Raw genomic sequence first — 24,519 nt, forward strand, 5'->3', positions numbered from 1 at the left:
TGAAACCCAGCAAGCTTGCATTGTGTCATTTCCAACTGTGACATCATTGTTCAATTAAAAAATAAAAATTGCAATTCCAGAAAAGGTTCAAAATTTCCTTTCATTCTAAGCAATGTCTAAGGATGAAAACACTCAATTCCTTACCAAAAAGGAGCAATGAGGTAAGTACTTCCATAACCAATGAGCCTGCACTGATGTAATTTCTATTTTAAAATACCTACAGGACTTGAGGAATAAAAGTTCCCTTTTCTGAATATGCTTAAGCTATCACAATACCGATGACACTGGAGCATTTTATAATATCAAACTTTATTGCTCAAAACTAATTGTCTGAAAAATACACATGTAGTAGTACTCAAAGACCAAACACATAGGATTATATGATTGTGCAGAAAAAAAGCAAGCAGAGGCTCAGTGAAAATGAGGCTTTCGAGTTGTACCAATTTAGCACTGGCATCAAGCAGCTGCAACCAACGCAGTTCCTACAGCAACCACTGTTACCTACTTGGGCAATAAGAATTAATTTAGTTGTGGTTATTTCACTGTCTCAGATAAACGTCAGAATACTGTAACTGATAATTTTATTTGGTTAACAACAGCATGGCTTCTTGCACTTCACATTGCTTTCCACGGAAAGGCAGGAGGCTGTCACTTCCTGAATTTTACTCCAGAACCAAAGCACAGTCTAGAGAATTAAGATAATCGTGATGCTTTTCAAGACCTGGATGTTACAAATATGTCTGTATAAAGCCTAACAGCATCACAGGAAAGTGGAAGTTTACATACAGCGGTTAAGTTTATGCATAATAGTCTTTCCAAACTTCTGAGTACCCAACTACTTCATCAGTTTTGTTTAATAAATACGTAAGAAAAAGCTGGATGACTGGTGTTTAAATAGGTAGCATCTGACTAGTCACTGGAAGTCACAGTAAGTTTTCCATCAGTACCATAAAGATTTGAATGCACACAAATTTAATCCTGAAAGTCAATATACCACACTTTTGTCGAGAAGCACATAATATGCAAAGCAAAAACTGGCTAATTCCCAAAGGATGGAACAGTTCTTAAAAATACCCTCCATCCCTATAAAAATACCCATCCTCCTCTGAATATAGAAGGGATAAATAACAAGTATCAGTGACAAAAGCAGCAGTTGTTTTATGCATTCATACAATCAAGATCTAAACCTTTACAGCCGATTACCTAGAAAACACAAGAGTTACAAGACAAGTTTAGGATACATCTTGAATCACACTGTAAGTGTTCATGCAGAAGCTGAAGTTAATGCAATGATCTATCCTCTATCACAGCAGCTCGTGCTTATGTGCAAATGCAAGACTGTTACACTCCAAACAATAGTAAACATTAAAACACAAGAATACTTCACAATGACATAAACAGCAGTTAAGTTGTTTGTTCCAGCAGTTATTGCGCTATTTCCTGGACATCTCTCCAGTTAAAGGCTGCAGCAAGGTCTAATACCATCTTTTTTTGTTTGTTTTTGTTTAGAATGCATAATAAACGTTCTAGGCTTTGGTTCACAATGAAATCTCTGGATGTTTTAATTAAGGGCAATGGTCACCTTGTGATTCTGATGGTGGCAGACTGAGGTAATACAGCAATCCTCTTAAAAATAATGAAAACAAATTTGTAAGCGAGGCATCTGCGGATATTCTGCAGGTGACCTGCAAAAGCGTTGACATTCTGATTTCAGAGAAATAAAAAATATCTACGAGGGTGATTTGTCTTTTACAGTGCCATCCAAGTATAGATTTTTCTGCTGAAAACACGTAAGCTGAAGTAAAACCTACCTAAAAGCGCAATACATTTAGGCATAGAAGATATAAGCCCTGTCTTTATGAAAACAAAACAAAAAGTAAAAAAAAAACTCAAAAAAACCCCAAAAGAGAGAGACAAACAGTAATCACTGCTTGTCACTACTGCACCAATATTATATACCCTTCAAAAGATGGAGATTTATTAAAGCTATACAAAAAAAAGCAGAGGCAGTGGTTTTTTTGTTGGTTTTTTTGTTTGTTGTTTTTTTTTTTAGGTTTTTTGTTGTTTTTTTTTTTTAGATAGGCCACTTCTTTAAATAATAGTTATGTATAGTCTTCGAACTACCCGTATCCTGTTACAACAGGATTACAACTCATGGAACTGAAAAGCTAAATACAAGAATAAAAAAGGGGGTGAATTCATATTTGCAGAGACCTCTGAGCATATCACTCAAACACAGTAACAGGTAAGACTCCAAGACTCCTCCTGTTTTACCTCAAACATTATATGCAACATATTAGAAAACATTAGTTTGAGATAGAAATTAAAGTCCATGTATTTCCAAAATAATGGGTGATATTAAAAGAAGGTCTTGCAATACCGATGCCAATATCGTTACAATCCAGTAGGCACTAAATTCATTATACGGCAGCACTCTGTGTGTAACAGTGGGGAAAAAACCCCAAACCAATAACCCATAAACAACGCCCTCCTTGAGCCCCCCGATGACTGTCCTGAAGTACCAGGAGGTGCAGCAATCACCAAGAGCTGACCCCTTTCACTCCCACAGGAGGAGGAGTGTCAGACAGAGCAGTACAATGCTTGGGGACATCACTGAACCCTGCCACCACCTTAGTTTTCGGTCTCCTCCTTCAGAACAAAGAACCCTCAGGCACGATTCCAAGAGCAGACTTACCGCCCAGGGAAGAGCCCCCTACGCGGAAGGAAACCCGCAGAGCAGCGCTTTCACTACAGCCAAACCAATTCCTTCTGTGCTTAATTTCATAAAGCCTCAGATGACACGGTGAGTACTGCCTGTTTTCTAAGATTGTATTTTATAATAGTTGCATATTTGTGATTTCCTTATTTATCAGTTGAACCTGTTATGGTCTCATTCTACTCATTACTCTATGTCATATTCCAAATCTACATTCTAACTTTCTTTGCAGAAGTTACACTTTTTCTTTAAAAACTAAAAATGTAATTAAAAAAGTAAAAACAAAAACTTCTTAAAAAAACTAAATCGCTGCAGTTCTTTCAGATTTCTTAGGGTTGTGTTTGTTTTTTTAAAAAATTCCTTTGCTTTTATGGTGCAAATTAATTTTAAGACATAGCTGATCAAGCTAGATGTATTCTGACACCAAACAAATGAGAAATTGTGTTATTGCTGGGAGAAGGGAGTGGAAGGTGTTTGAACACATCATTGGCAAAATATTTTCAGACTGTCAACCATCCTCAGCTGTGTTTTGGCTCCAAGCTTTGAAAACAGCCTTTCAAATTACAGTTCTTACTTTAATCAAATAAATAGGGTCCTATTTCCCCCTTTCAGCTGATCTGTAAACTAACACAGGCTCTTTTCAATTAAAAGAAAACCCAGTAATTCTGGATATCCAGCCTGTTGCTCTTAACACTACCAAGTATACTTGTTCTTTTCAAGTAATAAAAAAATCTGCATACTGTGATCTTGAGTAGCTAAGCCTGGCAGGAGACAAAAAACAAGACAAACATCATTACTGGCCTAATCCTATGGCATTAGGAGCATTGCTCATCACTTTCATGTATTTGTCACCAAAGTGTCTTATCAGTGCATATTATTATGTGCTGAAATGCAACAAAACTTTTCACAAAAATAGTTTTAGGCATGTTCATACAAGAAGATGTACATATATTTATTTTATATATACATATATATGAATGTGTGTATATATATAATACCAGCTTCAACCTGTACATAGATATTCTGAATTTCATCCTTAAAACACATCCATTTCAAACAACATGGATGGCTTTCCAGGAAAAAGTGCTTGATTGATTTTATCCTGTGTGAACATGCCTGCCCTCTATGCATTTGCCCAAGTAGAGATCTTTATGATCAATCCTTTAAACGTATGTATCTCAGAGGTATTAAAAAAAAAAGAAAAAGAAAAAAAAGAAAATAGGAAAAAGTAATATTGCCCTGATGATGCAAAAAGAACAATGCATAACTGAAGCAGCTTGGATTTTAGAAGTTATCTTGCATTCTGCAGCAAACAATTTTTAAATAATGGTTGAAAAATCTAGTTCCTCCATTTGTGTTATTGCTCCCCGCTTGTAAATTTTCTCATTACACGTCAACAGTACAGAGAGGTTCACTACCAGGTTGAGCCGATTCCACTATTGTCATCTTGGGTTTCTTTCGCGTCTCCTCCTAAAAGGTTATGATACAAACACCACCACACAGTCATGAAGAGAATATAATAATAAAACATCGATTTAGAATCTTGAAAAATTTTAGCCAAACTTGCATCAACTGTTGTTGTGAAAGGTTAACTTGTTCTAATGTTGAAAATAAATTTAGTGAAGTAGGTAAAAGGTAAAATCAATTTATAAGCCGGTTCAAGAGAGAATGAAAATCACTCTAAAAGTAGCCCTCCCCAAAACATGAAGTTTTTAACAGCATTCTTGATGCTAGACACGACATAAAACAAGTAAAAATTCTGATCGCCGGTAAGCCTGACCCATGGCATGTCTGTAAACACAAAGAGCAGATACTCACTCTTTCTTGTGCCAGTTTTTTCATTTCTTCCTGTAACTTGTTCAGGATGTGCAGATTTGGCTTGTTCTTTTTGGCATACTGCTGAAGTTCTATCACACTTTTATCAGAAGTTTCCTATTCAACAGAACCATAAAGCAACAACAGATAAGCTTTTCTGATGAAAATACTAAAATATGTGGAGCAGAAGCTTAGTATGTGATAGCTGTACTTCCTTAAGTAATAACATTTATTTCCATGAGTCAGTTAAATATTAATTAGGTTATATAATTTCAACCTGGAAGATGCAAGATTAACACAATTATTATTGTCAATGAAAGCACTCATCTTACGTTCTGGCAATAGCAAGGTATGAGAATCGATTCAGAAGAACTGAGAACCGGTCACCAATGCATACTGCCTCTACCGTGACAGGGAAGAACGCTACTATGCCGAAACAGACACCATTAAAAGTTTGCTGTAACTAGTTAAAAACCCAGAAAAATACAAAAGCCAAAATACAATTGCAAGGTAGGTTACAATCAAACAAAATCATGTTCACCTGTTTAACCATCTTGCTACTCTCTCTACCATACATACGCAAAAGAGAGCCCCAATTTTTCACATGTGGATGCAGTAGCTGTAGGATTTTCTGAGAAGCTAATTGTTTCCCCACTCTTTTATTTTTGCCTGTAAAATAATCATGAAAATGTGTCAATACTGGCACATTAGGTAATGAGATGTTTACTTGCATTATTCAAAACTGAGATAGCAGAGAAGAGTAGAATCAGCACGTAACAAGCTAGATAGCTGAACAAGCACCTACAAAATGGACAACAAACAAGAACAGGAAAAAAGGAAGATGTTATCAGAGGGCACACCAAGTACTGTACTTACACCAGCCTCGCACTGTGTGCTTGCCACAAGTCATTACATATTCGCTCTTCTGATTTTTACCAGGAATCACTTCAAACTTTATCGATGTATCACCCATTCCATGGTTTCTTAAGCACAAAAAAAAATAATAATTGGTATCATATACTAAGTAAAATTACACTCAACTGAAGTGGTTGCAGTTGTCTTTGACAGTCACTGCAATGAAAGCAGATACATTAATAATAAATTTTAAGACATTAATTAATGAAGAGTTCATTTTCAGATCAGTAACTTGACTTGATTGGAAAGGCAAGCCTGTATAAACAAAGAACAAATAGATCTGTATGTCCCACAGCTAAAACCTCATCTCAGAAGACAAGAGGCACGAACAGCAAATATGACTTGCAGGAAGATCCAGCATTAACCCGTACAGCCCCAGTGAGCTGGGCCAGCCCACAAACCTCCAAGCTGCTGCCAGACACCGTGGGCACCAGCAACCAGGCACACAGTGCACCCAGGCCCAACACCCGTACACAGCAGAATTTGCTTCTTATTCCACAGCCTCACCTTTTAAGGCACTCATGGAGAATCTGATACGGAGACAAGAGTCCAGCTTTACTGGTGAGTTCATATACCCGTGAGTCCTCAATACTGATATGGTTAAAATACTACAAAGGAATTGAAAAGGGTTACTGTGCTTTCGCACAAATAAGACCTTAGTAGTGTTCTTAACCCTCATTTCTCCTTTGCAACAGCAAAGAAATTCTGTTACTCTGTGCTTAATACTTTAAATTTAAATCCATAATGGAGGCATTTACAACATCAATAAAACTGCCACACCTAATCATGTATTTGCATACAGAAATCTAAATAATTCCTTTAACTCCAATTTTACATTATACAAGATGGACATAAAAATGACAATCTTAAAAATCCTTCATCACTCTTTCTCACTTTGTTTTAACTAATTATGATATTCTACTTAACAAAATGCTATGGTTTAATAAAAGAAAATGTAACAACTATTGGAATGTTTTGTACTTTATTATAAAACAATGAAAAAAACCTCATCTGTTTTCTTGATCATTTCAACAGCGTAGGGCTTACAAAACAGTTTTGCGTTAAAGCAAATGTACAAACAGCTCATTCTGTGTATTACACTTTTCAAAATTAAAACATTCCTTCCAGGCTTTTCCTTTACTCCTTACTGATGGTCTGTTACATGCTGAATTGAAAGCGAATGCATCACTGCTGAACAAGCTATTAAATATTTCCTGTACCTGAAAATACAGTGCACACTCTCCACTTAAAGAAACTTCTCCTTTGATTTTCTCAAATGCCACTGCTTAAAGCCTGGAATTTTAGCTGTCTGATCTGGCACTAAATAGCTTTCACAGGTAAGTAAAAACGCCTCAGAAGCCTGGACACTTTTTGTTCTTACTTGGTCTTCTAAGACAATCACACAAAACCTGACAGCATCTAGTTCTGAACCTTTCAGGGCATCAGCCAGATGACCCTGGAAGTCAGGACAGCACAGGCAGAGCGCTGTCATGGAACATTTCAGGTCTTCCATAAGTGACCTGTTACTTCAACAAAGGACTAGTTCTCTGTATCACGGTACATTTTCTGATGGTTCCCATGGAAAAAGAAGTATTTTGATTGATTGTCATAGATCTTGCTTTAAATGAAAAATTTCACATTTCTATCCCACTGAGAAAACAATGCTTTGAGTTTTTATTAATATTTCTGACACTGAAGGTGAATGTTTTTAAAACAGACTCCAATAATGAGCAGACTCCAGTCAACAAGCAAAAGCTCTGTACCTCAAGTTCTTCACTGTCTTTGGGCTTCTCCTCAGAGGTCTGTTTAACAAAGTCAGGAATAAGGATTTCCAGTGTAGCTCGAGCTGCAGAAAATGATTAAATATCCTGATTAAATTTATTTTAAGCAACACTTATAAAGAACAACAGCATAACGAAGCACTCTCTTAAGCATGCCTCACATCTCCCCTAGAAATCTCCACTCAGAACAGAGAACAACTTTAAAGATAAGATTGGCATCTTGGTTTTGTAAGAAGTATATTCACCTGCACTTTAAAGAAAAATATTTTTCTACTTGTTCAATTCTGTAATGAAAGTCTCACAACTAATTAAACTAAGAAGAACCTGTTTTTTGCAAATGCCTATGAAAGGAAATAAAAATCAGGTCTCATTTTAAAAGTGAGGTAGAGCCCTTAGGACCTAAACTTAGGGTTGTTATCATCCCTTAGTCGCTCCAGTCAAACCCTAGCCTGTATCACTAGGGCACTCAGAACCCCAGTACTGTACAAGAAGTGCACCCACGATTTGCCTAGATTTTTATAGCAAGACCCTTTTTTTCATGCACAATTCTGGGCTGGCTTTTGGCAATTTAGCCACACTGATGTATTTCCCAGGTGCAGAAAGTGCCACAGGTACACGACATATCTTTACAATTTTGAGAAGTTATTTTTCTTGATCTTTGTGCTAAAGACATTAAGGAGGTCTAAGGTGTCAGCCACATGCTCATCTAGATCTTAGTTATTACAGACTTACACAATTAGAACTAATTAATGAAGACAAGTACTTGGAAATCAATCACATAGTTTAGCGCAATTGTTTCATTACCAGAGAGAACCAAAAGCTTGAGGGAATTTTTTTGGTTTTGCTTTTAAAGAAGGGCAAAGATTTACGTTTTGCTAAAATCCACCACCAGGTGTTTACAGAGCAGGTGACAGCATAAATACAAAGCCTCCAACCCCTTCTTACTACTTTGATCATTATAGACACTTAGACCTCCTCAGTATACATCAATAGTTTACATTTAAGTTTCTTCATGTTCTTCTCTCCCAGTACACTGTTGCAACCTAGGGTGGTCAGAAAAGTCTCTGCAACAGTATTTATCAGTTTTACTAAAAAGACACAAGTGTACCTTCTTTGACTATTAAAATTATTCCTATTTACTATGGAAAATACGTCATCTTCAAAGCAGAAATGAAAATAAACAAACAATTCAGCAGATGGTATTAAGAAAGAAAAAATGTTACCAGCTTTATTCTTGGCAAGTTTTTTGCTGCTGGCAGTTCCTGCCCCGTAAGTTACTCCATCAATAATCACCGAGGCTCCAAAAGGTTCACTTGGGTTCTCTGGAAATGGAGGAGGAAAGAAAAAGAATGCTTTTCAGAATTCTAATGTAAAATACTCATGAACACAAAATACCACCCCTATCAAGGTTTGTTTTCTCCTTCATTTCAGCTTCAAGATGGATGGAAATTGTTTACTCTTCAGAAAGACTGAAGAATTGCTTACTCTAGTGTATGAAAACCTAACAGTTTTCCATCAACAGAAACTTGCCACCATGTCCTTTGTTCTTCCAGATGAAGAACTTTGACGTTTTAAGAGATCATTTGTATAAGCAAATATTAATTGTGCACAGTCAATAACACTGTAATTGCCCATGTCACTGATGCAACCTTTCAGGTGCAAATGAGCTACCCAAATCCATTTTCACTTAGGCACATAACTTGTACTGTTATTTTAAATATGCCTGCTGTTATCCTCCAAAGCCATGTTTAAGATACAGAACATGCTTCCTATCAAGAATTTGACTCACAACAGACTTTCAAGACATTCCCTAGGAAAAAAGTCCATAGTTCAAATATTTTTCCCCCAGATAACCAAGCAAGAGATAAGCCCCTCAAAACAGCATGTGGTCGATTAAAAAACTTAACAGACTTACCACATTCAAAAAAATTGTAAACAGGGCGAACCTTTAGGACTCGTTGCATATATTCATGCAGTATGCAAACTTCAGATTTCCCATTGGGATTAATGACGAATTCTACAAAAAAAGACAGAGGGAGGAAAAAACAGCTAAGCAGTTTCAGTCTTTAAAATTTCTGCTACAAATAATTAAATGCCAAGCTCCAAGGGGTAAGTGCCCGCTCAAATCAAATGCAATGCTGTTGAATCAGACGTGGATACTTATGACCTCAAAGTCCATTTTCTCTGAAGAAGTATTGAGAAATAAGTCTAAGAAATCTATCAACGGCTAGAAGTGCACTAATTATTATGAGCTAAGTCAAATATTCTGCGTTCAATGTTTGCAGTCCCACGGCCTCTGAACCTCTACATGCAGCATTTTTGACAACTAACATCAATTATAAATCCTCCAATTTGCTCCTAAACATGTTTACCTCCCTTCTAACAACAGGCATATAGACCTCAACCTGCAAACCAGATTCGCTCTGGGGTTTTTTTTCCCCATGAAATCCTTTTTATTTGAAAGTTTGAGGGTTTTCCTGCAACAGTATTGTCAGTCAAAAGCACAAACCCTGCCTCAGCAGCTACTATGGCAGTATGGGAAAGATTTAGACAGATGAAGTGCAAGCAAGTTCTTAATTTAAATAGTTTCAGTGTGGCTCTAACCCCAGAATTTAAGGTAAAGTGTATTAACTAAAAATTCCACTGCATTTCCCTGTCACAGGGAATGGTCAATACGCAACTTACAAGCTTTAATTCTGCTAAAGAGAAGAAACCCAGAAACACAACAATGTACAAAACAACAAGAAAACCCAAGTCACAGGTCTACGGACATTTTAAATACCAGACCACAGTTAAACATACTATTATGGCTACACAGCCAATACAGCCAAGATCCAGTTCCCCCAGCTTCTCATCAGACATGATATCCACTCCTGGCACCACAGGACACAACTGCACGCAGTTTTCTTAACTGTATCTCCCAAACTGCTTTAAATTGGTATTTTTATTTGTAGGTTTTAATCTGGATCAATCTGGCATTTGTAACCAGTCCCTAATTTGGGACCAATTAGAGCAGAGAAGGCAGTAGCACTGAACCACTAGGCATGAGTGTTTTTAGTAACAACCAAGAGTAACTGGTAGCTGAAGGTAGTAATCAGTTGCCATGACTGCAACCTGAAATAAAAATAATTTAGGAATTATTCTTTTAATAAGTAGTATATTTTTACAGCGTTTTTCCTTTGCTATGTAATATGATGGATCCAAGAACATTAAATTCTAGAACAAGAAGAAAGTGAACTTATTACAGGATTTTTTTTTTTTCAGTCAAGTTCAGAACTGTAATTAGTCTTTGATATAGAATATTTGAACTACAGGTACACAAACTAACCTTTCTTTGTAGGTGCATCTTGGACAGACAAGGTAATGAGTTTCTGATTGGCAGGCAGAATAGGCCGCTCAGATTCTGCCTGCTTCCGCTTCATTTCACGATTGAATTGCCGTCTCTCAGCCCAGGTTCTGAATTTTTTTACAGTAACTTGTTCAAAGTCGAAACGCTTTTCTAGATAGCGTCTAAAATCTTCCAGATCTAAGAAACACAAACAAGTTACTCTCTCTGCTTTACCACTGAGGAAACATCAAGCTTGCCATTCCCACCGTTTTAAATGTTACAATTACTTTTTTAAAATAGGAGCAAAAGTAGCACACTCAAGGTTAAGACACTCTTTTACACTAACAGAACTAATGACAAGTTTTCCTGTTACTGGGTCAAACGCAAAACACATACAAACTGGAAAACAAAACAAAAAAACCACATTTGTCACTTGAACAGTTTACTAAGCCCTAACCAGCATAACACCCAACACAATTTGTAACAAAACACTAGTAATTGCTCTACTTCATCACCTATTCACCTTCTCATTACCTGAAGAAAGGTATACAGTGAGTAAAAACAGTTACGCTACTAGCCTCAGTTTCCTAAAGCCAAAACCAACTATTGCTCCCTACTTATTAAACAGCATACCATGACACACTAGATAATGATGCTCCATGAACTCCATGAGCGTCTGCTGGCCTCTAAAGAGAATTTAACACGTTCATTTTCACACACAGAGTACTAAAAGACTGCCCCCTTGGAGTACAGCTGCTTCTCCTTTACAGGATACTTCTGCAGATCATATCAGCAAAAGTCAACAATAGCATCCCAAGATGTAAACAAAGAAAAGCAAGCTGTTGGTATGGTTTCCTTCCACAAGGAATTCCAAATGCAAGTCACACACTTGATCACTCAGTAATTTTTTTTCAGTAATACAGAACAGATCCTATTTAAAGAAAGAGATAGACAGGTGAACTTCATGTAGAAAATAAGCACTCACTGGTTTTAGTTTTGCTGCGAAGTATTGTGTTTGGGGTTTTTTTAATCCTTTGGCATGGCTTTTGGACTGAAGAGGACATGTGATGACAAGTTTTATGTTTGAACACTACAAAGGTAAATGGCAGCCTACAATCCCTGTCAGTGTTCTGAGCAGCAGTAATTCACATGGACGGTACCCGCAGGTACATAGCTGTGCTAAGTGGCAGATGAGCTTCCCTCCAAGTTCCTCTGTAAGTTTGGCAGCGATTTTGATGTAACTTCTTTATGCAACTTTTTGTGTACAAGCCTTCAGACTTGCATAAATAACGAAGCATCACACCCCTTTGCATGAGTGCAATTACATTTGCATGACATATTCTGCTAGACTTGTGCAAATAAGCAAATTTAGTGTAACTGCATCATTCATCTTAAGAGATCATACTGAAATAGATATAATTCAGCCAATATAGAGACCGCATAGAAAAGCCTATTTAAAGAAGCCACACAAACACACTTGACAACAATTCATATGTACACATTGACTTAATTGATTCTTAAACTAAGATAAAAGTCTACAGGACTAAACTTCCAAAATTTTCATTTTTGCATGCTGCACTGGACTCTCAAGTCTTCAGCAAAATCTCCGCTGTATATTTTTCTCTTCCTGTTAAAATCAAAATTGATTTCTAATACTGGATCTATTTCTCCAGATCTTTGCATATGAGAACAACAAGCAGAAAGACAACTGACCACTTAATCTCAGGCAAGGTATACACTCAGGTGCCAAGTCTGCAGCAAAGCATATCTATCCCAGATGCCATCACCCCAACTCCAGCCAAGAAAAGACTCCACTTCCCATACATACCTACAGATTCATCTTTACATACTTCAACTTTGGCCTTAACTTGTCCTAAGGCTCCTTGTGCTGCATCTCCCCCTGAGGGGTCTTTGTCATCTAAAGGCCCAGAATCAGCTGCAGTAGAATCTGGTTCTTCTGTTTGGCAATCCAGTTCTGAAGATTTATCTAGGTGCTTTACAGGTGATACCTCCCCATTTGGGGTAATGTCATTGTTTTGTTCCCTTTCCTCATTTTCCTTCATTTTTTTGTAATGCAAGCAGGGAATGCTACTAAGGGGAGGATCATGTTTCTGCAAATGTAAAATAATACAGAAGGTTTCAGTACCTCAAGGTCACCAAAAACAAACTCCAAACAAAAAAAAGGTACTAAGATGGAAGTTACTTTTATTTAGTCTAGGCTCAAGCTTCTCTTCCATCATCAATCTTGTTCTGACTCCAGATCTGAGTACGTCCATTCCTAAGGTGTCTTGACACCGTGTAACACTGATACCAACCTTCGAGTGCATTTGCTGTTTTAGATCCAAACTATATTTTGTTCCATTACATGCAAACACTACCTGCTTTCATAAAATCCATTGAGCTCTCTTGGGGTATAAGCTCATGACATTAAATTCAATTTCTGCAGATTCCTTGGGTTCACGAACATCACATGCTTACTTCTGTAAATTTGGACCACAAGCTGCAGGCTCAGGCCTAGTTTATAGCTACAAATAAATGATCTAAATAAATTTAATGGTGTAATAAAAACAACATTTTGCAGCCATATGCTAGAAAAACAAAGGCATGACCATCTCATTTGCTTTACCTGCCCAAAATTCATTGCAAAACCAAAGAGAAAAAACACTGTAAGAAAAATCGTATCATAGTTTCAGAAACAGGAGTTTACTTTTCAAGTACCTTAACTCTAACACTCGAAAGAAGCCTGCTAGAGTAGAAAACTATTCAGCTATTTGCAGGCAAGAATCTAATTTTTTGATCTCAGTAAGAATTTAAGTAATTGACAGTTCTCACCCTTATGCTTCCTGTTCCCAAGAAATAAGGTCTAGACCAGGTAACAACTCTAGATTCTCTGTGCAGATATACAGGAATGCCCGAGTTATGGAATGTCATAATCCATCCATCTGGCAAAGGTTCCGTAGGAGGGCGGCCACGACCTTTAAAGCAAAGAATGGCTTTAAACTTGGATAGACTGCTTAGAAGAACAGAACAAGAATCAAGGTTTTTTTTTTTTTTGCTTTTTCTGTCTCAAATTATAAACTTACACTGAAACAAGACTAAAGTTTTGTAGAAAGATTTCATTTTGCTTTAATAAAAAGGCATATGCTTCTAACCCACATTAAATCCTGCAAAATTACAGATTCCGTTACAGTTTCAACTGAAAAGCAACAGTAGCACTAACTTTTTATAAAGACAGATTTGTTCATTTCACCACTGAACTTTCTCTTCTCTTTATTTTTTCTAATGTATTTTTGTCATCACAGCACCACTATATCTAATGGAAAAGTTGTACTTGCTTTTGAAACAACTGAGTTTTCCATTAAAAATTTTTGCACCTGACACTCAGGGATAGATTTGTACTGGGACACCACTAGACCCATAGACTCAAAGAGCAGCAATGACTCAGGCTGTAAGCTAAGGCTTTCCTATAATATTTTTCAGCATAAGCACAATACAAACCAGGACCAGATCTACAAGCCTCTATAATGAAATCTTAGCTAACAAGAAGACTACTTCTTCCAAAAAACAAGACTGAAATTAGAGTGCAATAAGCCAATATGAAGAATCACAGCAAAAGAAAGAGTATTGCTGTAAAATCTTATGCTCACACTCAAGTTAATACGTGGCCTCAGTCCTTTGAATTCCAGAAATCTGAGAACGGTCTCACTCCTCTTTACATCAGAAATCAGAGACCAGACTCATCTTGGCTGGGAGCTTCCCAGCAGTCCTGTGTTAGTATAAAATTTTGGAGGGAAAAACCTGTTTGGTTTCTTATTTCAGCATACAGTGAACTGTAAAATTCTCCTCCAGAGCCGGTTCAAATTTTAATTCCTATTCAGGCAATTTTCAGTTACATACTTCTGGATTGGTTCACATTCTCAGCTTTTCTTTATTAATAGTTTGTAACATTTACACGATGAAAATGGATAAATGCAAAGCCACTGAGTTACCTAATGATTTTTTTAAATTTAGTATTGCATGCATAAAGACTTAATGTAGAGCAGTTTCAACAACAGAAGTTAAATAACTAAAGTAGGAAGAAGTCTACAATGACCAAAACCAGTCTTCCACTGTTTTAGGGTATTGGAGATAAAAAAAATAAAACAATATCCTCAGTCACCTCCCCACTGCTGAGGTAACGTGCTTGATATTTTTTCACAAATCCATGCACTAAAATATATTCTTATCACACACAACAGCTGAAGACCAAAAGCACTCCCCCAAAAAATGTATCGTACAGAAAGAAGCCTTCAAACAATAAAATTCTGTAACATATTAACTACGTTGCGAGAAATGCTATCCCACACTTCACTTGCTGATATGCTTTTGTTCTAGAGACATACACCACACAAAAAAATTACAGATATTTAACAAACATTATCTTACTTTTAAGTACAGTTTTAATTTTGGTCATCATTGGCTGCACACTTGTTTCTCCATCAGACTGGTGATCACTTTCACCACCATATTTCTCATTTTCTAGTCTCCTTGTTTTGGGTGCTCGAAGACCCTCTTCCAGCAGAGCATCCACATCATTATCAAAGTCATCCTGAAAGAGACTCCATCAGACACTATCCTTTTGGGTCTACTAACCTCCCTTTCCCCTTGCAAAGAAAAAGTATACATTTTTGCTATGTACTTCCATACAGAGAAAAACTAGAAATTTCCAATGATGCCAGTAAAAAGACTGAAAAATAAGAAAATAAGTTTTTGTAAGTGAGAACTGTTATTTTTCATGACAAAATGAGCTGTAATTGTGTAAAAAGCCTTTTAAAGGTTATTTTTAAACAGGACTATAGAAGCTGCCACGCAACTCAGAAGCTTGACCAAGATAATTTACAAAGGTCTTCGGCCGAAGTTCTGCCCCTGAAAGTTCTGCATTTTTGACTCAAGTACTGCACATTTCTAGAAGAGACTGTTTCAGTGAACATCTTTGCATATTTTTTTCTAGCCACTTGGACACCTCTTACCCACCAAAAACCTGTGGATTTACTTACCTCATACGAGTAATTCAAGGTTTCTTCATCCACTTTATCTCTTTGAACGATTGCTTTAGATGTGAACCCTCCTCCTTCTTCATCTATTTCCATCAAATTGTCGGTAAAATCTTCTAGCTCATCCAGAACTGCATATTCCACTCTCTTTTCCTGATCAATATCATTTTCATCATCCTTCTTGTCATCATTTTCACCCCCTACTCCTACAGCTTTACCATTACTACCACCAAAAGGACAAACATGCAAATCCCCATTGACATTATTAATACCAAAATCTGTATCTGCCTTATAATCCTGCTCAACTCCAGTGTACAGAACTTTCCTGTCTTTGCTTTTGCAGCTCTCTGTAAAGCTAACACTAATCTTTACATCTTTAAGCAACTTAAGATCTGGGGTGAACTTTCGAACTGAAGGTGCATGACGAGCAGTTCTTGGGCTTTGGTCACTATTGTTAGGGTCTATTATAAGACGACTTTTGTAGCAGGCAGATCCCTTTGTGAGAAGCTGTGTTCTGCAGATACTGTGCGTGTCCCCAGCAGGGGTATCTGACTGTCCATCACCACCAGAGCCAACGTCCATTACCTCTGCGTCACTGGACGTTTGCAGGGGAGGTGGTGGAGGCTGTTCATTAGGCGGCAGAGGTGGGGGACAAGTGTGATTCTCCACATTCATTTCTCTTGCAGGTTCTTTAGGGAGGGGTGGTACATTTTCATATTTCTCCATTTTTAAAACTACTGTTTTTAAAAAAACAATGCTTTAATAAATGTTTATATCTATATTCCTAACATGCATAAGTCCATCAAGATTGGTTTATCATGTTCTATTCAATATGCAACACTGATGATTCAGTTAAGCTGACTACATTGTTCTTTTCATTAATGTAGACAGCTTTCAGAATCACTGTCTCAATTATTGGAAATCACAATGCATTCAGCTTAAATAGCTGAAGACTAAGACTGCATCTTCATTGGACAAGCAGGTCTCTCTTCTTTCAACCTACAAGAAGAAGAAGAAGAAGAAGAAGAAAAAAAAAAAAAAGATATTTGTCACAGAAAAGAAATAGAAATAGTATCCCAGGCAAAAAGAAAAAAAACGTCACTCCTTCTGGCATAAATTTCAAGTAGAAGCAAGAGTGACATTTTACAGTGGAAAAAGCAGGATATCTTGACACCATTTTGAACAAGACTGGAATTAGACTGTATTTACTGCTTGATCTGTATACCAGCATTAGAATTTGCTAACACATAGCTCCCTGTATAATTTGTTGACTATCTCTGCTTGGTTAGCAGGCAGGGCTTTAAGCATGGTATTCGTAGGGACCAGACTAAAACCGGTGCATTTGGGGGGGGATTCTCCTATTACTTAAAATAACCTGATATTCAAGCCATACTTACCCACACAGCAGAAAGGATAATTAGCTTACAGTTTAAGACCATCTGCAAAACCAACAAGATTTTAACAACTATGGTCTTATAAGACACATGGCTTTTTGGAAGTTTAAGTTACTGGATATTTTTGAAATCTCACTGGAAGTTTTAACTGGAAATCTTTACTAAAAGCTCACACAAAATGACTCTCTAGATAACCAGATACGAGACACTTGATCTTATACTCCATACTATTATGCAACTATGTATTTGTTACGTCTGAGGAATTCAGGTCCAGATACATAGCATTAAAGCTCAAATGAATTCTGGAAGGCATTTAGAACCCAGTGTTTTTGGTAATTTAACCTGGCAAAAATAATCAATTGCTGTAGGAAATTTTACGGGGGGGTGGGGGTGCAGGGGTGTGTGTGTTTTGGGTTTGTTTACTTCTTTTCTACATTAAGCGGGTTCTTTCTACCATGTCTTCAATGGCTTCTTCAATTATACTTTTGTCATCTGTGCAGGACTGTAAGTACCTGGGGAAAGGATGCATAATTTCTTACCTGCTATTTTGGTTTCTCCAAGTCCCTCCATGCTACCCCAAACGAGGCTTAAATCTTCCTACCAGCTAGAAATAAAGCAGCAATACGCTGCCTGAGACAGCTGGCTGGCTGAAGCTGCTCTGTTCAAAGTATTTCCAGGTAGCAGAGAAAGCCTACCCAAGTGTTCTAGAAAGATAAGCTCCAAGTACTTAGTGTTGCTGTGTAACATTTGAAGGCAACAGGGCAAAATGACTGGGTTGTCATGAGGGACTTGGAGAAGCCAAATACAATTCTCTAATGTATCTCTACGCCAGCCAGAGCAAACCAAAAACAATATCCAAACACCAACTGGGGCAAGGCAGGAAGCTGGGAATTGGGACTTATAATGGGATCAATTCAAATTCAGCAGCATACAGAAGAAGCTACCTACCTGGAAGCTGGAAGAAAGCAAAATACATAACAAAGCAAACTATTTTAGTGATTTAACAATTAAAAAAAGTTTTGTTCGGGCAACAGAAAAGTTCATATTTTGTGGAATTTTTTGTGGTGTGTTTTTTTTTTTTTTTTTAAATATACTCAAAACTGTGATGCATTCAATACTCTAAGCTTGACATGCATTGGAGAATTGCTAAGGAAAAAAGACTCAATTTTGATAAACACTCTAAAATAATCCCATCTTCTCCAATACAAACATACTACTTTCCAGAATGAAAAACCAGCTCATTGACCAGTAAAACAAGTAGTTCTATACATTTTAAATCCATTCCATCCTAACAAGATGACCATACAATCACCTGAGCAGTGATAATTCCTTCTTCTTTCAACAGTTTCTGAAACACCTAATACAGAACACCTCTAAAAATATATTTGGCTAATTACCTTCCCCCTTCCTCATCTTCAGATTAAAAAAGGAAAAAAAGTGAATGACAAATTAAGTTCTTCACAATAAATCATTAGTGTCTTCATTGTTAATTTTGAACACATTAATCAAAACTCACAGTACCAGGTTCACTAACTGCTGGAACCTAAATGCCTAAGTAATCTAATTTTTCCACCTTGGAGTCTTCAGAAAAGTCTTAAAAAGAGCAAACATAAATAATTTACACAGAAATGAAATACTGAAATTGGTATTCCAGAATTTGAAAGAACACTACCTTCCCATATGACCAAGGAACTACCTGGTCCAACTAGAAAGAATATGTTTGACAAGTTGTAAGACATGACTGTTAAATCAATTTTCCACATCCCTGACACACATGCTGCTCCTACGCTAAAGAATGTTTTAACACCACCAATGTCAAAACACAAGAAATTAATCTTTACCTGCCTGGCTTTGGTAGTTTGCTGATACTACGCCTCCATCACAGAAGATGTCTTGTTATTCTATTCAAGTACTATTAACAATGAAATTCTTGTTGTCTTCCCTTTCTTGTTGGCTTTGAAATAATGAACAGCATACAAATCACTGCCAGGGACTGTCTGCTACTCAGTGCGCATACTGCGGCCAGAAAAAGTACCAGACCAATATCAGTTTAAACTAGCTTTTGTCAGAAACCTGCCACATCCCTAGGGCAAGATAACAGTCTGGTGGCTCTACAGTTACAGTGGGCGACAACACCTTCCTATAAGCTACAAAAAGCCAGGGAGAAGCAGAGTAACACAGGTCCAATTCCCATCTACTTTCTTGCCAACTGATGTTACAATATGCCCTTTATAACAGAGGTTGGGGGAAAAAAAACAACAGAAAAAAAAAGAAGACAACAAAACCAGTAACGATTTTCCCATAGATATCAGGTATTCTGAAAGAAAAACAGAATAGACAAAAACCAAAATTATGTTAGATGACCCAGTAAGTTAAATACAGCCAAACAGACCTTAGGATCAAGGGAACCCCAACCACCACACATACCTAAACACAGACCTAGCATAGTTGGTTATGTAATATTAAAATACAACCTAAGTTAGCCTGCCTATTGTCATCCTTTACTAACTGGCCCTGAAAGAACAGATCTTATTCTCCAAGGCTTCACCAAGTTCCTTCGACAGTTCCATAAAGATTCCTTAAAAAATACAAAACACCATTGACAGCTGCATCAGCCAGTACAAAACACCAAAGGAACTCTGGATGAACTGCTGAAAATATGAATACACAGCTCATGTTCTGCAGGTCATCAATACATGGAAATTTCTTATTTTTAATTGCTTGCTCTTACTTCAGTAGACCAATTTGAAAAAGTTTCATGTCACATAGAAAACTCAAGAGAAACAGATACACGGTGAACACCTAAATGTAACACAACAAACTGCACAGGCCCCAATAAAAGTAGTGGCTTGGCTGTCTTACAGATCTTTATTGAAGGTAGAAAGAAAAAAAAAAAAATCTACCACTACATTAAATAAAGTGTCACTGCCTATTCCTGCAATCAGAAAGCGGGGAGAGTACACAGAGAAAAAAAGTATCTCTTTTCAAGACAAGAAAAAGTACAGAATCTTAAAATTTGTAACCAGCACTGCCCAAACTCAAAGAGAAACTCCCTTCACCATACCACATGTTGGCAGTCTTTCAAGTGAGTTCAATAAAGAACGTAACTTTCTTCACGAATACCTGTAGCTGCAGTCAGGAACATGGAACAACATATACCACAGATTCTCTCTTCAAAAATTACTTTTAAAAATAAAATGTATTCCTTGTGTGAAACTGTTTATTTCACATTCAGCGGAACCCAAAAGGATGAGTGGCTCAGAGCAAACTCTCCTTATTTGCTCTCCAAATACAAAGTCCTCCTCCTCCTCCAGCTCCAAATGGAAACTCCGCAGAGCAGAATTTATTGAGGCAATGATTATGCTAAAAGATCCACTTATCTTTAACCCTTGTCAGTGCAATTCCTCGCTCACAATTAACTACCTTCTTTTTATTATACTTATACCTGTTGTATCTTTTTGATATGTACAGTCCTAAAAATAAGTGAATTCTATTTATTATCATCAACTACTAGAAAACCCCCAAATTAAGCAGGCTGATTTTATTTTCTTTAAACCAGAACAGGAAGACTCAAAAAAAAATTTCTGTAAGTTAACTACTAGATACAGGAACTGGTTCCTCTCCCGATTATCAGCTCTAGACTAGAAAGATTCTGAAGAAAATAACCACTTTGTCCAAGTCACCCAGGCAGTTTAAGAAAATACTGTTGGGGCCCAACCATAACATTATCAGTGGCAAATACAGACAAGGCTCAAGAACTTCTCTAGTTCGCAAGGCTTCATCGCATTTCAGAATGAACAGAGTACATAATTTTGAAAATGCACCTTCAGAAATGGCAAAGCAATTGCTGCTTTTATAGCTTGACTAGTTTTCTGACAGGGTTTAGATAGTTTCAATTAATTGCGTAAAACTGGAAACTTTTTTAAAAATTTGCAAATTGATGCCTGGGAAAGAGAAAAATATTTTTTCCTTTCACATCACAAATAGCTTCTTACTTGTAAAGAAAGACAACAGACATAAGGAACCAAATTCTCCTCTCGTTTTCTAAAAAAGCAAAATAATCCCGATAATTGAAAGGAGCTGCCCCAAAGAACTAGCGACCTAACTTATCCAGAATTAACAACAGGAACCCCTAAGTTTAATTAGCTAGACGAAAGGGAGGAGAGGTGCACTCATGAAGGTAACAGTAAAGATCTCATTTCAATATCTCTAACAACATGAAGGAGCAAAGAAATGGAATGGGTTCCCCCAGCACGCCCTCAAACTCGGTACGAGGGAGTGCTGCCTGGATGCGAGGGGGGCCGTGCTCTCAGTAGGCAAACGTGCTTCATAGACAAACCTTAAGCCTAGGGAAAAGAGGTGCAAAACAGAGAACTCTATCTTTCCAGGCAAAAAAGGTGAAGAAAGTTAGGAGAATAAACCTTTTAGAGACTGAACGAGGCCGTTTAAGAACATCTAACTGCCCTTCGCCATTAATAGAAGGCACAGGCGAGCAGCACTCCGAGTGCGGGGCAGCCACACCACTCTCACCCCAGCCTGGCCGCCCCACCGCCCCAGGCCGACAGCAGCGCCCGGGCCAAGGGCCGCCGCTCGGCCGCTCCCGCCGCGCCCTGCGAGGTGCGAGACACGCGGCCCCCGCGCAAGCGGTGGTGCCCGGCGGGACCCGCCGCCCCCCGGTGGGCCGACTCCGGCCACAGCTTCCCCCATCACCCCGCCGACCAGGAGGTGTGCGGAGAGCAGGCTGGCACGGCCTTCGCTTCCCTCCTCCTGCCCCGGAGGCTGCAGCGGGACCGAGCGGCGGGCGGGAAACACCCCCCCCTCCCCTCCCCGCAGCTGAACCGAGCGCATCAGCTCTGAGGGAAGGACGCTCCCGCCGGGAGCGGTGGGAGCGCCGCACAGCAACCCGCGCCGGGCAGGGCGGCCCCTGCCCCCCTCCAGCTACGGGACGCGGGGGCGTTGGCCCGCGCTGCTCGGGGACCGACTCCGCGGGGCGCCGGGCCGGAGGCGGGGGGCGCGGCGGGCCAGGCGGCCCCGCGGCCTGTGGGGACGGAGGAGTGACTGTCCGCGCGGCGGCGGCTGGGCCGCGCAGCCCCACTCGTGCACGGGCCCCCCCGTCGCCCCACGGGGCCAGCACCCACCTGAGCCATGCCCAGTGTCCGCGCCGCTCCTCCGCGAGTGGAGGGGGGAGGGCGAGCTCGGCCACCTCACGAAAGCCGTCCCCCTCTTTGCGCCGCCGCCGCCATCTTTAAACGCCTGCTCCGGTCGCCCGACAGGCGAGACTCCGCGCTAGCCCAGCCAATTGTCTTCCCGGTCTCTGCTGTCACGGATTTGAAATCGTGGTAGCCATTGGTGGGTTCCCTGGCATGTTAACCCGCTCTGCCAATAGAGACCCGAAAAGCATCCGCCCTCACCGCCGCAGGGCAATGAGAAGGAGACGGGGGCGGGACCGGGGCGGTGGGAGGGTGCGGCCGCCCATGACAGGGAGCGGCGCCCGGCGGAGGGCGGGCTCCTTTGTCTGGGGCCTGGGGAAGCCGCGGGGGCCCGGCCCCTGGGAGGCCCCGGTCCGTCACAACCCCGCCGCCATCGCGCCGTCTCCAGGGCAACCCGGCCGAGCGGGGCCTCGCCGGCGGCCAGGAGCAGCGCGCAGGGAGGTCGTTAAAGGCAGCCGGTGAGGGGAGAGCGGCGGCTAGCGCCTGAGGGGAAGGGGCAGCGCCGGCCCGTGCCCTGCAGCAGAAGGGCCCCACCAAGGCTCTCACCCGCGGCCGTCGCCGCAGGCACCGGCTGCGGCGCGACGGGGCGGCAGGGGTGCCGCCCGCTGGCGCGCCGCGGGTTTAGTCTTCGTTTATCTTGCAGCAGAAGCCAGGGCTGGAGGAATTACCGCCTTTTACCGGAGCGGAACGGAGGGCCGCTCCAGGCCCTCACCCCCTGAACAAGTTAGCTAAACCCAGCCCCTCTCCTACAAACACTGCTTGCTTTCTTTAAGCAGCAGCACAGTATTACCTCTCCAAAACTTTGATTTATATTTTTAATTTAAGTAGGACTATTTTCCATGCCGTATGTACCAAGCAGCTCACAGCTTAACACCGAGCTCTCAATGTTCAGACACAATTTCTAAGTACAGAAAACTTCTTATATTATTTACGTAAAATTACTTCTAAAGGGTTAAACAGTTGCTGTTCCAGTTCACTCCATACTTTATAATTTGCCCCAACAGTAAAGAACTATAGTAGCTTTTACAGATATATTTAAAGCACTGCCTCCTTCATCCTCCACTATCACACTGATTTGAAATCAACATCAGGTACAAAACATAATCATAATACATATTGGTTTAATCACTGACAATATAATAGCATTTAACTGGGATAAACGTTTTTGTTCTCTTCCATAGGCCATTTCAGGACGTTAGAATCTTCTGATATTTACCTCATGTCTTTGAGATCCCCAAGTACTGCTATGAAAGGTAACTAATATTTTAAAATTGTATTTCGAAGACCTCTGTTAGGCCTTTGTGTTTGTCTGACAGGACCAATAGATCTGATGATATGGTGGTAATTTATATGGAGATAATGTCATGGTACTGTATCAACACATAATGATAAGGTTACTGAAATCAGTTTAAAACTTTGCAAGCTGTCCTCAAAACCTGAAAGCAGTTTCTAATTTTTAATTTCTCATAACAGGCTTCTGCACTCAAGCCATTATTTTAGAGTGGTGCTTAAATTATGACTGCTTTTACTAATGTTCAAACAAACCACTTCAGAATGTGTATTTAATAAATATCCATGGTTTGCGAAACAGCCATTTACATCACACTTCAACCTTCAAAGCACAGGGGGAAAAAATCTCATGGTTAAGTACAGAATTTGAGTTGATGTTGGCATTTGCTGCAAACTAGATCTGTCACATCACCTCATAAAACGCTAACACTGTGACAGGAGAAGATTGTCCCTTTCAAATGGTACATGAAAATGCAAGTATCATGACTCATTTGCATCCAATTTATGTGACTCTGTAAATGCAGTATTGCACCGAGAGGATTGCACACCTCAGAAGTGGTTAAATTTTCTGTACGTACATAAGCAGCAACATTTCAGAAGAGGCACAAACACAGATTTTTGCATACTCAGAATTAAAATGCCTGCAGTGCTCTGAAAGTGAAAAATCAGTATGCTATTTTTCCATTGCACATCTTTCTTCACAATCATACTATGACTTAAAGCAATAATACAACAGCCAGTTCTTTGAGACACTGACATTACAGAGAAATATACTTATTTTTATAAACCACCCAGTAGCAAAACAATGTTTTCATCAAAACAATGTTAAAATCATAGCTACATTTTTAACCCAGAAGGCCTATGTGACCTCTGGAGAACTACTTCTGATCTGCTTTGTCTAACGAGTTGCAAATTCACCTGAAAATTTTGATCACCTGGACTTCTGATGGAAGACTCCTCAAACATGCACAAAAATCTTACCACCCACCCAGACTTCTGAATTAGAAATGTGCAGGTCCATCCGCATAGTGAAATCA

At 39.3% G+C, this 24,519-nt stretch overlaps 1 protein-coding gene across 1 annotated transcript; it reads right to left on the reverse strand.

Moving 5' to 3' along the window:
- Window positions 1-290: 290 nt before the first annotated feature.
- Window positions 291-22,422, reverse strand: DGCR8 (DGCR8 microprocessor complex subunit). The gene is made up of 14 exons (XM_080373952.1): window positions 22,121-22,422; window positions 15,592-16,587; window positions 14,981-15,143; window positions 13,388-13,530; window positions 12,384-12,666; window positions 10,556-10,753; window positions 9,143-9,244; window positions 8,451-8,549; window positions 7,210-7,292; window positions 5,954-6,054; window positions 5,408-5,514; window positions 5,073-5,200; window positions 4,535-4,648; window positions 291-4,186 (listed from the first exon to the last, which is right to left on the reverse strand). The coding sequence occupies exons 2-14, from the start codon at window positions 16,312-16,314 to the stop codon at window positions 4,103-4,105; spliced, it is 2,328 nt and encodes a 775-aa protein (XP_080230078.1). The 5' UTR covers window positions 16,315-16,587; window positions 22,121-22,422; the 3' UTR covers window positions 291-4,102.
- Between the last annotated feature and the right edge of the window lie 2,097 nt (window positions 22,423-24,519).

This window comes from Falco punctatus, assembly GCF_963210335.1.
Source record: "Falco punctatus genome assembly, chromosome: 1".
NCBI classification, from domain to species: Eukaryota; Metazoa; Chordata; class Aves; order Falconiformes; family Falconidae; genus Falco; species Falco punctatus.

What these genes read in the sequence shown, in the direction of transcription:
- DGCR8 (XM_080373952.1), bottom strand. Translation starts at nt 16,314, where the DNA reads ATGGAGAAATATGAAAATGTACCACCCCTCCCTAAAGAACCTGCAAGA. An exon ending in TTACAATTTTTTTGAATGTG is followed by an intron (nt 8,550 to 9,142) that starts GTAAGTCTGTTA and finishes CTCCATTTCCAG; the next exon opens with AGAACCCAAGTGAACCTTTT. An exon ending in ACTTGCCAAGAATAAAGCTG is followed by an intron (nt 7,293 to 8,450) that starts GTAACATTTTTT and finishes CATTTTCTGCAG; the next exon opens with CTCGAGCTACACTGGAAATC.